Source organism: Zootoca vivipara, chromosome 6 (genome assembly GCF_963506605.1).
Source record: "Zootoca vivipara chromosome 6, rZooViv1.1, whole genome shotgun sequence".
NCBI lineage: Eukaryota > Metazoa > Chordata > Lepidosauria > Squamata > Lacertidae > Zootoca > Zootoca vivipara.
This window is the reverse complement of record NC_083281.1, coordinates 6,624,768-6,637,661: the sequence shown is the minus strand read 5'-3', so window position 1 is coordinate 6,637,661 and position 12,894 is coordinate 6,624,768. Positions and strand designations below refer to the sequence as shown.

At 47.9% G+C, this 12,894-nt stretch overlaps 1 protein-coding gene across 2 annotated transcripts in view; it reads left to right on the top strand.

Annotated features, from left to right (window-relative positions):
* The window catches only part of RFX2 (regulatory factor X2), a 53,426-nt gene that overhangs the window by 36,744 nt on the left and 3,788 nt on the right, over window positions 1–12,894 (top strand). The window contains exons 10-16 of one of the 2 annotated variants that reach the window (XM_060275360.1): window positions 755–873; window positions 3,131–3,246; window positions 4,887–5,083; window positions 6,240–6,337; window positions 8,585–8,734; window positions 11,441–11,649; window positions 11,776–11,929. In XM_060275360.1, the coding sequence (XP_060131343.1) occupies window positions 755–873; window positions 3,131–3,246; window positions 4,887–5,083; window positions 6,240–6,337; window positions 8,585–8,734; window positions 11,441–11,649; window positions 11,776–11,929 (1,043 nt within the window). The remainder of the gene's footprint in view (window positions 1–754; window positions 874–3,130; window positions 3,247–4,886; window positions 5,084–6,239; window positions 6,338–8,584; window positions 8,735–11,440; window positions 11,650–11,775; window positions 11,930–12,894) is intronic. The other variant, XM_060275361.1, reaches the window with a different exon arrangement.

Genomic DNA, 12,894 nt, shown 5'->3' with positions numbered 1-12,894 from the left:
CCTTTTATGTATTTCTAAGGAGCAGCCGGCTTCTTCCTGGCTTAGGGAGGGAGGCGTGATGCTCACACACGCAACGCCAGGACACTGTGATGTCATACATGCAACAACACACACACCCGTCACCCTCGCAAGCTGACGCCTCTGGCCCTATTATTACACACACACACACACACAACCTTTTTTTGGTAGTAATTCTTACGAGTCCCCTTTTGAGGGAAGTTTCCAGTATTCTCTGGGCAAATATACTGTATAGATAGAGGCACCTCTCTTCTCAATTGCATTCAAACTTGGGGGGGGGGACGTTAATATGAGATGTCCGGAGGGTGGCAACATGAGAACGGGGCCTTCTCTGCAGTGGCTCCCCATCTGTTGAATGCTCTCCCCAGGGAAGTTTGCCTGGCACCTTCATTACACACCTTTGGGCGACAGGCAAAAACGTTCCTTTTTAACCAGGCAGGCCTTCGGTTGATTTGATTGACATCCTATGCCCTTTTACAACGTGGAGGGTTTTTTTTGGGGGGGGGTGTTATTGGGTTGTTGTCTTTATTTTGATTATATACTTTGTGGCTTTATATTTTGATTTTGTTCTGTGAACCGCCCTGAGACCTCTGGCTATAGGGCGGCATATAAATTCAATCAATCAAAATAATAATAAGAAGAAGAATTGTCGTGTCCCCCCCCCCCCAAAAAAAATAATCCACCAGATGCCACTATTTTCTTCCTTTCTGCTAACGTTTTTCTCCCTGCCCTGCAGACGTCACCCACATCCTCCCTGCATTCCCAGCCCTCGATCTGGAAAACGTGCTCCTGCAGGAGGGAATCGAGGCGAGCGACGTCAAGACTCTTCAGGTCCTCTACAGGCGGCATTGCGAGGTGATTGTAAAGCAGCTTTATCAATCTCCAGTGAATGACAATTACAAAGAGAGAGAGAGAGAAGGATGCAAAAACAATCCCCCTAGGGCAGATCAGTCGGGTTAAGTTTGCCAAAGGCGGTTGCCATTCTTTAGGGTTGTCCGTAAAGGGTGCCATATTTCAACAAAACCGTCTACATACCGTATCTTTATGTGTATAAGACGCCCCCTATTTGGGGGAACTTCAAGTTAAGAAAACACCCCTCACCACTACCCGTGTCTTAAGACGAGCCCCAATTTAAAATCTAATTTTTTGGTTAAAGAACCTAGTCTTATACATGGAAAAATACGGTAATTTGTATTATTCAATGCATGTTTCACTTCACTTTTAATTTGTATACTGCTTCCAAAAGCTGTTCGCAAACCGGAGCACTCGCTTCCAGGTTTGCAGTGTTCGGGAGCCAAAACGTCCAAGTAGCAAGGCGTTCAAGATCCAAAGTACAACTGTATTACTATACACTTTACAAGCCGAAAGAACAACAAAGATTGTGTATGTTATAACAACGATCTCTTTATAAAAATGTGATCTCTCGGATAGTTTTCCTAATGCACCAGTAGACCATACGTTCGGTTTCTAAAAGAGAAATACACAGAAGTTCCAATGCTTTCCAGTTCTGCGCCACCAGGGACGTTTCTTGGTTGGGTGGGGGCTGCCAGGGTAACTGCCGTGGGCACATTTGGGGGGGGGTGCTCCCGCCACCCTCCCCAAACCTGCCCCTCCACCGTTTTGCGAGACTGGGATCTGATCCTTGCAAGGTGTCACGGTCCGGTCGGCGGGAGTCAGGACCAGAGGCAAGATGGTGGTGAAGAAGCAGGGTCGAAGGCAGAGGCGAAGGTCCACGGGGCACGAAGCAAGGCGAAGGCAAAGCGAGGGTCCAGGAACAAGAATCAAGGCGAAGGTCCACGGGGCAGGAGCAAGGCGAAGGCGAAGCAATGTTCCAAGGAGCAAGGAGCAAGGCGAAGGATCCAGGAACAAGAAGCAAGGCAAAGGTCCACGGGGCAGGAGCAAGGCGAAGGCGAAGCAATGGTCCAAGGAGCAAGGAGCAAGGCGAAGGATCCAGGAACAAGAAGCAAGGCAAAGGTCCACGGGGCAGGAGCAAGGCGAAGGCGAGGCAGGGGTCCAAGAAGCACGGCAGCAACAAGGCAAGGGTCCAAGGAACAGGAGGCCAGATGCAACCAGGCAGGGATAGCGTTGCTGTGGCAAAGAGCTGAAGGGAAATGCTGGGCTTTTATCCCTCCCAGCTCCTGCCACCAGGTGCAGTGAGATCTCAAGTGGCCTCACCTGTGTGGCCACGCCTTGCTTCTCCAGCACAAGTTGAGGCATGCCCCAGTCCTGCAAAGCACTATAGGCCCCAGAGCCTGACTCCTGCCCATACTCCTGACAGCCGCCATGAGGATGCAGCAGCCATGCCACTCAGGGCGGGTACCGCAACCAGCAGCGGTGAGGGCTGGGCAAACGCGGTCGGCTCAGTTCGTCCTCCGCACTTCACACTGCCGCAGGTGCTTGTGCGCACACACGAACACACGCCCCTGTCCCAAGCGCTATGGAAACATGCCCCGCTGCTGTGTGCCACTGGTAGGTGCGAGGCGGCGGCCATCTTGAGGCCTAGTGGCCTGGGAGGCCCAAGCTTTTAATGTTTAATAGATTATTGTATTTTACTGTTCTGTTGGAAGCCACCCAGAGTGGCTGGGGAAACACAACCAGATGGGCGGGGTATAAATACCAGTAATAAATTGTTATTGTATTATTATACAGGTGAAACCCGGAAAATTAGAATATCGTCGAAAAGGGCATTTATTTCAGTAATGCAACTTAAAAGACGAAACCAGTATATGAGATAGATGCATGACATGCAAAGCAAGATATGTCAAGCCTTTGTTTGTTGTAATTGTAATTATTTGTCATTAGGCGGGTCAATTATAAATGGAATGTAATTAATGAAATGTAATAGTGATGCTTATTTTTGTTTATTTTTGTATTATTGTAACTATTTGTTTTATTACTGTGGAATTTCCAAAAGAAAGCATTTGTAAAAATTAAAAAAAAGTTGCATTACTGAAATAAATGCACTTTTTGACGATATTTACATTTTCTGAGTTTCACCTGTATTGCTCCGTGCCGACTTGTGGCACCGGCAGCGACTCCCGCTGGGTTCTGGCCAGGGATCTCTGGCTCCTTTTGCTACGCTACATTTCCAGGGGTCCCTCTCTCTCCCCAGGCCAACGTGGATGTCGTGATGAGCCTGCAGTTCCCTTACATCGAGAAGCTATGGCAGTCCTTCTGGAATTCGGAGTCTCACTCGAGCGAGTCGGCCTCTGCTGCTGTCCCTTCCAGGTAAAACGCCACGCTGCGCAACCTCCTAGCAACAACAGCAGCAGCAGCAAAATAATGTTGTTGGAAATTCTACACATTAAAGAAGGGTAGATTCCCTACTTCATCCCACAGTCAAAAACTGACAGCCATTTCTAGGGATTGTGTGCCTCCTGAGCAAAGGGAAACCCAACACTGTAAGAACTTGATCGATAAGCAGTTCATCATCTCCCCACCCCCTCAATCAATAAGGAAACTGAAACTTCCCGGCTGAAGTTTGCAAAATGCTTCTATTTTGCATCATGTGTCCTGGCAGCCATGACCTCAGCTGGCCATGGGAATCCCCACCCTTGGCCTTAAAAGTGTGTTGGCAGAATGAGCGAATCGTTACATTGCTGCTCTGTGCAATACGGTTATATATACTATATTTTTACAACCTCATGTTTCTGCAGCTTAGTTAGACGAGCTTTGGCCTGAAAACAAAGGAATGAACTGTCACTTCCAAATCTTTTTTTGGGGAAAGGTAACCCCAAAATCAGTAAATCGTTTTTTTGTCTATGTAACCGTATAATGCATTATGTAATTATGCATGATAGTCATAATTGTGTATTATAATACAGGAAAAACAGAGCTTGCAGTTTTTCTAAGACATGTACAACACTTTGTACATAGTACATCATATATAATTTTTAAATTAAATTTTCTGTTTTACAATTTAAAATACTCATTTAAACATCCTTAAGATATCAGTGACCCCCCTTCTTCTCTTTCCATGGTTCATTTTGCATATCATAAATCCCTGCATATTTTACAAAATCTAAACCATTCAGTATTTATTCCATTATGGCACCCATCAAAACTTATTTACACTGTTGAATTTATCTTAATGCTGCCAATGATTTCACATAGTACATCACTTTTTATGGCTTAGAATAAATCAAGGTTGTGTATGGTTTCAGTATTTCTGAAAAGTTCTTGAAGTCACATTACATGTACAGTGATTCCAACTTTTCATTCGGGGTGACCTCTTTTTTTTGCAACTGTGAAGAATTACTCCCTTTTTCAGTGTTTCAGTTCACCCCTTTATGATACAGGAAATTAGTTTTTTTGGTGGGGAGTCAAAAAGTTGCAGTCCTAATGTGCAAACTGTTTTGCAAGGATATCATCGCAGGTGTGGCTTGTCATTGTGAACCCCCTTCCTCCCTCGCTCCAGCACTTGCTCAAATAGCCACCTGGCACCCCTAACTTGATCTGCTCTGTTGTCCTGCCTTCATGGGACGCGGGTGGTGCTGTGGTCAAAACCACTGAGCCCCTTGGCGGTTCGAATCCCCACGACGGGGTGAGCTCTCATTGCTCCATCCCAGCTCCTGCCAACCTAGCAGTTTGAAAGCATGCCAGTGGAAGTAGATAAATAGGTACCGCTGCGGCGGGAAGGTAAACGGTCCGTTTCCGTGTGCTCTGGTTTCCGTCACGTTGCGCCAGAAGCGGTTTAGTCCTGCTGGCCACATGACCCGGAAAGCCATCTGCGGACAAACGCTGGCTTCCTCGGCTGAAATGCGAGATGAGCGCCGCAAGCCCATAGTCGCCTTTGACTGGACTTAACCACCCAGGGGTCCTTTACCTGCCTTCCTCCACCCCGAGTGCCCCCCCGTTTCAAATTTCAGAAGCCAAGAGGCTGCTGACCCTCACCCTTGTCCCTCCCCGTGCAGCGAAGAGCCCCGCGACGCCCTCGTCCCGAGGCACAAGCTGATCGCCATGTGCAAATACATCCCCATCATGAAATGGATGCGGGGCTGCGACCACATCTTGTACCAGACGCTTGTGGAGATCCTCATCCCAGATGTTCTCCGGCCTGTTCCCAGTGAGTACATAGGGGGGGGGAGGATGCCGCTAAATCCATCTCTCTCCCCATCTCTCTCTCCTTCCCTCCCCCTTTCTCTCAAGGCTCCCTCTTGCTCTTTTCATCTGCTTAAAGTGCCTAAATTATTGTCACCCTGTACAAGGGACATTAAGGGGGCAGAGCATCAGCCTTGCATCATCATTTATTTATTTATACCCCACCCACCTGGCTGGGTTTCCCCAGCCACTCTGGGAGGCTTCCAACCGAATATTAAAAACACAACACAGCATCAAACATTTAAAAAACTTCCCTGAAACAGGGCCACCTTCAGATGTGTTTTAAAAGTAAGATAGTTGCTTATAGTTGCCTTGACATCTGCTGGGAGGGCGTTCCACAGGGCGGGAGCCACCACCAAGAAGGCCCTCTGCCTGGTTCCCTGTAACCTCACTTTTTGCAGCGAGGGAACCGCCAGAAGGCCCTCGGCGCATGCACAACACCCCAATCCTCAGGATACCTGGGGCGGGATCGGGGGTGTAGTAACCTCCTGCCTGAAACCTTGGAGAGCTGCTGCCAGTCAGAGTGGACAGTACTGAGCTAGGTGGTCCCCATTGGACTGAGTATATAATAAGAGAGCTTCCATATAAGAGATCCTGGATAACTCAGTTGGCTAGAGCGTGGTGCTGATGATGCCAAGGTTGCGGCTTCGATCCCCGTATGGAACAGCTGCATATTCCTGCATTGCAGAAATGATCCCTTCCAAATTGGTCTGACCCTCTTTTAAGCCCGTCCCTCACTCTTCTGGAAGCAAATTCCATAGTTTAACTCTGTGCTGTGTGAAGAAGTAAAATGCTGCTGGTGATTTTCTCTTTTCTTTTTCTTTCTTTCTTTTTTTCTGTGAAGGAATGAATGGGTTCGCTGCCCCCCCCCGCCCTGCCCTGCATTATTCAGAAGGATTCTATATCTCTTATTCTTCTCTTGTGACTTCACTGGCAGGCAGTACCCTGGCCTTGTTTCCTCCCTTGCTAATCATTGATCTCCTGCAGATTTTGTTTAATTGGGAGAAACTTTAGAATATAACGAGAGCCGGGGGGGGGATGTGGGGTGCTGTGAAGGTCTTGCCAGCCTGACGAGGCTGTTCCGTCTACATCTCGCTTTGTTCCCCTCCCCCCCCCCGCAGGCACGTTGACCCAGGCCATCCGCAACTTCGCCAAAAGTTTGGAAGGGTGGCTAATAAACGCCATGAGCGACTTCCCCCAGCAGATCGTCCAGACAAAGGTAAGCAGTCTGAACAGCTCTGGGGCAGCTGCGCTTGGAACCGATCCCTGGGTCCTCATAGCCTAGCCACAGTTATCCAAACCAAAAAACAGTTTTTTACACAAACACACACACACTTATTTTCATAAAACCATAGTCATATCAGTACTTTTATGGGGTTCCCTGAACCCCCAGACTTCCCTCCACCCCTCCCTTGGCTTCCAAAGTTCATCTTCCTCTTTTAACTGCATCTAATTGCATTTACCCAAATTGTTATACTTCATTTTTGCCCTTTGTTGTTTTAAATTACAAGTGTTATGTAAATCCTGCTTACGTTTGTAGACTTTTGCAGTGTTCTTTAATATATTCTATAAAGTTATGCCATTCTCTATTAAATTTGTTATCTTCTTGGTGCCTGATCTTCCCGTTCAGCCTTGCCATCTCCGCATAGTCCGTCCTCTTCATTACCTATTCCTCTTTCAATGGGGCTCTTTCTTCTTTCCATCCCTGGGCATATAGTATTCCTGCCGCTGTTGTCGCATACATAAACAGTACTTTCTTGTCCTTCGGTAATTCTTCTCCTACTAAACCTAATAAAAAGGCCTCTGGTGTTTTTTTAATAAAAGCTATTTTAAACATTTTTTCCCCAGTTCATTATAAATCATTTCCCAGAAGGCCTTAGCTATTTTACAAGTCCACCACATATGATGAAATGTTACACTTCCAACACATATGTTGGTCATGTTTTTATACATTTTTGCTAGTCTTGTTGGACCGGCAGCACAAATTTCCATCAGGCACCCAACACACACACAAAAGCAGCGGGGGACAACCACAAAACACACTTTTCTCCTTGTTTACACGCAGGACCAGAGGCTTAGTCACTAGTTCTTATCTAGTATAAAGCGGCGATTCCTTTCTGAATCTCCCTTTGTTGAATAACTTTAACATGGTGGTTGCCAATTAGCTAAGTACCGCAGACCCCCCTGTTTTCCAAAATCCAAGCCATGGACTTTTGAAAATGTCGATGTCTCTATGGTAGTTTTTGCGAATGGTGCCATTGACTCCTTGGGTGGGCCACCAGTTGGGAACCAGTGACTTCACAGGTGCGAAAACAGAATACAGTGGTACCTCTACTTACGAATTTAATGCGTTCCAAACGCACATTTGTAAGTAGAAAAAAATTGTAAGTCGAATCCCATAGGAATGCATTGGGAGAAAAAATTCGTAAGTAGAAAAAATCCTATCTAAAAATTCGTAAGTAGAAAAAATCCTATCTAAACCGCATCCAAGATGGCGGACAGAGCTCCATTCGTAAGTAGAAACATTCATAAGTAGAGTTATTCGTAAGTAGAGGTACCACTGTAAGGGGATTTGCAATGATACAACAAAGTGTTCCCTGCCTGGATACGAAAGGTGAAGGAGAGGAGAGGAGACTTTGATTTTGAAAGAAGAAGGTGGTTTAATGTGGCTTTGGGCGGTTTGTTTTAAGTGTGGAAACCGAGCACATTCCGTCCTTATATAATTTGGGTACCTGTTGTGCCTGACATTGCCTGTCATTTAAGTGCTTAATAGACACATATGCCTAACATGCCTAATTTCACACCCAACCCCAGTTTTCCAACAGCACAGTTTCCTCCAACCCACATTTTGTGTGCACCTGTGCAGGCACACAAACGTCCCTGCAGGTTGGCCTTCGATGCACTGTGTGTGGGGCTGCCCTTGAAGACTGTTCAGAAAATGCAGTTGGCACAGAAATGCAGTTGCTGGATTGCTAACTGCTGACAATTCACCCAATAAGAAAGTCAATAGGAGCCAAACTTACAGTTGTGGGGGTCACATGTCCCACTGATCGTAGGATCACTCCTCCCTGCCCTCTTAAGGAAGCTAAATTTGGTATTCAGTAATGTAGACTGTTTCCCTTCCCGCCGAAGCGGTACCTATTTATCTACTTGCGCTGGCATGCTTTGGAACTGCTAGGTTGGCAGGAGCTAGGAACGAGCAACGGGAGCTCACCCCGTCGCAGGGATTCAAACCGCCGACCTTCCGATCGGCAAGCCCAAGAGGCTCAGTGGTTTAGACCACAGCGCCCCCCCCCCATATTTTTATATTTACCTTTATACAAATTTAATAAACAAATGAAGCACAACTCCCATGTCTGTTGCATTTCATCCGCTCTCTGCTTCACGTTCTCAGTTTGGCCTCACTTTATTTCTCCCCCCCTCTCTCTCTTCCCCAATCCCTACTACCACATCCCAAACACACCAGGTGGGTGTGGTGAGCGCCTTTGCACAGACTCTCCGCAGGTACACCTCCCTCAACCACCTGGCGCAGGCAGCTCGCGCCGTCCTCCAGAACACCTCGCAGATCAACCAGATGCTCAGCGACCTCAACCGGGTGGATTTTGCTAACGTCCAGGTGAGCCAGCAGCATCATAGAATCGTAGTGCTAGAAGGGGCCCCAACGGTCATCCAGCCCAACCCCCTGCAATGGACTCCTGGATCCTTTGCTGTCACTTGAGGCTCAAGTGGACTCAGTGGCCCAGAGTGCCTCCCATCAGCTTGGGCTGGTGGCCCAGCTACACCCCTATCTGGACAGGGATATCCTAACTACTGTCGCCTGTGCTCTGGTAACTTCAAGGTTAGATTACTGCAATGTGTTACACGTAGGGCTGCCTCTGAAGATGGTTCAGAATCTTCAGCTGGTGCAGAATTCAGCGGCCAGGTTGCTCACTGGGTGGCAAGATGGTTTGAGCACATTGCACTGATCTTGGTCCGACGGCACTGGCTACCAATTAGTTTCTGGGCCCAATTCAAAGTGCTGGTTCTGACCTATAAAGCCTTAAATGGCTCAGGACCGCAAGACCTCAAGGACCGCCTCTTTCCTTTTTAACCAGGCCTTTAGTTGGTCTGACTGACATCCTATACCGTTTTTAAATGTGTTTGTTTGTTTTGTGGGGAGGGGGCTATTGGGTTGTTTATATTTTCATTATGTATTTTGATTTTATTCTGTGAACTGCCCTGAGACCCCTGGGTATAGGGCAGTATATAAATTCAATAGATCATCATCATCTCGGCTTTAAAAAGTCCATGACAGGTGGCCCCCCCAACCATAGCTGCCAAGTTTTCCCTTTTCTCGCGAGGAAGCCTATTCAGCATAATGGAAAATCCCTTAAAAAAAGAGATAACTTGGAAGCTATGCCCCCAACCTTGGCCACACATCCTTTTGCGCAAGGTGCCTAGTGCTGTGCCTGGAAGTCTTCCGGGACTTCCTTATTGCCTTGTCAAGCCCCTTTCTGAGCAGTTCATAGAATCATAGAGTTGGAAGAGACCACAAGGGCCATCCAGTCCAACCCCCTGCCAAGCAGGAAACACCATCAAAGCATCCTTGACATATGCCTGTCAAGCCTCTGCTTAAAGACCTCCAAAGAAGGAGACTCCACCACACTTCTTGGCAGCAAATTCCACTGCCGAACAGCTGTTACTGTCAGGAAGTTCTTCCTAATGTTTAGGTGGAATCTTGACAGCAGGATTTCCCAAACTTGAGTCTCTTGCTGTTTTGGGAGAGCGACTCCCGTCATCCTTGACCTGTTGTCCAGCATCATTACAAAATGTCCTGAGAGGTGTGCGCAGCTGAAAAACAGAACAACCCGACAGGCTTGCCGTCTAAAAGGCATGACTCAGAAGGTGCTCCTGATGTGCATAAATTAAGCCCCCCCCCCAAAGCAGGACAAGAGGTCACAGCCCTCTCCAACAATTCTTTCCAAACAACTGGCATCGAGAGGTAGACTGCTTCATGTTGGATATGTGACTGTAAGGTTTCAATCTGAAAAAAAAACCAAATTTCTGACATCTTAAAGGTAAGCTGCTTCTGCATACGCAGGTTCAGCTTGCTTTTCCTTGTCTCCTCCTTTTCCCCTTTTGTTTTGATGCTCCATCACTGGGGCTCCCCCATGCTGGCAGAGCCGAGCACCCATGCATGAACATAACCAGCTTAGGACCCTTGTACCTACGGGACCACCTCTCCTGGTATGCACCACAGAGGACCTTACGGTCTTCAAATAATAACATCCTCAGGGAGATTAGGCTGGCCTCGACCAGGGCCAGGGCCTTTTTGGCCTTGGCCCCGGCCTGGTGGAACGCTCTGCCACGAGAGATCAGGGCCCTGCAGGATTTGACGTCTTTCTGCAGGGCCTGTAAGACATCGTTCTGCCAGGCCCTTTGGTCAGGCCTCAGCCTGACTCCCCTTCCCTTTTTGTATAAGAACTAGTACGAAAGAGGCCTCCCAGCATTCTCACAGGCCCATCCATATAAGATCAGCGTAAACAGCTGGGCCTGATGAGCATTTACTGTTCCCAACCCAAATCCTGCGGAAAGCCATCTAATTCAGATTTTAATTTGTGAGCTGAGAGGGTTAATAGCTCAGCAATCGTCCTGGATCACGGGGCCTGTTCTCATAAAAACAGGAAGTAAACAGGAAGTACCTGTGTGTACAGGAAGTGCCTGTGTGTGCTGTTGTAAACTTTCCGTTATATGGGACTATATGTTTTTTATTCTGTCTGTTTGTGTCGCAGTTCCAGCCGAGGATGGAGTTGAACTCTCCTGGCTGTGAGCTGCCCTAAGCAATAAATCTCTTTGTTTTAATGAAAAAGGGAGTGGACCTGAGTTATTTCACAGGCACGGAAAGTTTCCGCTGCTACGGACTGTTATCTGAACTTGGGAGAAAAGTTTCTGGACGTTTTTAAAACAGAAACTGACATTTGTGACGGAGCGTACTGGGCGAGTGTTTCGCAAGTGTCTGGAACACAGCTAAAGTGGTTCGTAGGCAGATAGATTCCTCTGCTATCCTTCTGTCTCACAAAGCTGTGTTATCGATAATTGCCAATTAGACAATTGGACAATCTAACATAATTTTTATCCTGACTTGTTTTTAAGAGGTGATTTAATTATGGTTTGATTTTATATCATTGTTTATATTTGATGTTAGCCGCCCTCAGCCCGGTCTTGGACGGGGAGGGTGGGATACAAGTAAAAGTTTATTATTTATTATTATTTATTATATGTACCTCCCTCCCTCTTTCCCTCCCTCCCTCCCTCTCTCTCTCCCTCTCTTTCCCTGGCCCAGGAGCAAGCCTCGTGGGTGTGCCAGTGCGAGGAGGGCCTGGTGCAGAAACTGGAGCAGGATTTCAAGCTGACCCTCCAGCAGCAGAGCTCTTTGGACCAGTGGGCCAGCTGGCTGGACAACGTGGTGACCCAGGTCCTGAAGCACCACGAGGGAGGAGCCGGCTTCCCCAAGGCAGCCAGGCAATTCTTGCTGAAGTGGTCCTTCTACAGGTCAGGCCCTCTTGCCACCCGGGGTTAAAACCCCGGCTGCTTCCCTTCCGACCCCCTGCGTGCTGCGGCAACTCTGCATCGCGTTGATAGCGATTTTTGTGTGTGTTGTGCTTTGTCCCTCTACAGCTCCATGGTGATCCGAGACCTCACCCTGCGCAGCGCGGCCAGCTTTGGCTCCTTTCACCTGATCCGCCTGCTGTACGACGAGTACATGTTCTACCTGGTGGAGCATCGCGTGGCTCAAGCGACGGGGGAGACGCCCATCGCCGTGATGGGAGAGGTGAGGGCCACCTAAGCTGCGGATTGAGCCTCCTCCGAGGGGAGCCAAAGGCACGGAAGCTGCTCCGAGTGCAGCCACAGGGCTGCACAAACCCAGAGGGTCATTGTTGTTGGCATTGCTATTGCTATTATTAAACCGCTGAGCCTCTTGGGCTTGCCGATCGGAAGGTCGGTGGTTCGAATCCCCGTGACAGAGCGAGCTCCCGTTGCTCTGTCCCAGCTCCTGCCAACCTAGCAGTTCGAAAGCACGTCCAAGTGCACGTAGATAAATAGGTACCACTGTGGCGGGAAGGTAAACAGCGTTTCCATGCGCTCTGGTTTCCGTCACGGTGTCCTGTTGCGCCAGAAGTGGTTTAGTCCTGCTGGCCACATAACCCGGAAAGCTGTCTGTGGACACACGCCGGCTCCCTCGGCCTGAAAGCGAGATGAGCGCTACAACCCCGTAGTCGCCTTTGGCTGGACTTAACCGTCCAGGGGTCTTTTACCTTATTTTACCTTTACATAGCCGCCCCCCCCCCCAAACAATGGATCAAAATAAATGCTGGTAGCTTTGTGTAATAAAATTGGCTTATTAGAATTGTCGGTTGGTAAAATAAAAAAACGGATTGGGAGATAATTTGTGAGGGAGCCCCCCGTGATTTTGACTGCCAAGGGTCTCAGAGATCAAGCTGCTTGGCTTCAGGAAGTCCTGAAAATATTATTATTATTATTATTATTATTATTATTATTATTTAGTATTTGTACCCCGCTCATCCGGCTGGGTTTCCCCAGCCACTGTGGGTAGCTTCCAACAAAGATTAAAATACATTAAAAAGTACAGTGGTACCTCGCAAGACGAATGCCCTGCAAGACGAATTTTTCACAAGACGAATGCGTATTGCGATCTGACGGTGACTCGCAAGACGAATTCGTTTTGCGAAAAATTCGTCTTGCGAATCACGGTTTCCCATAGGAATGCATTGAAAT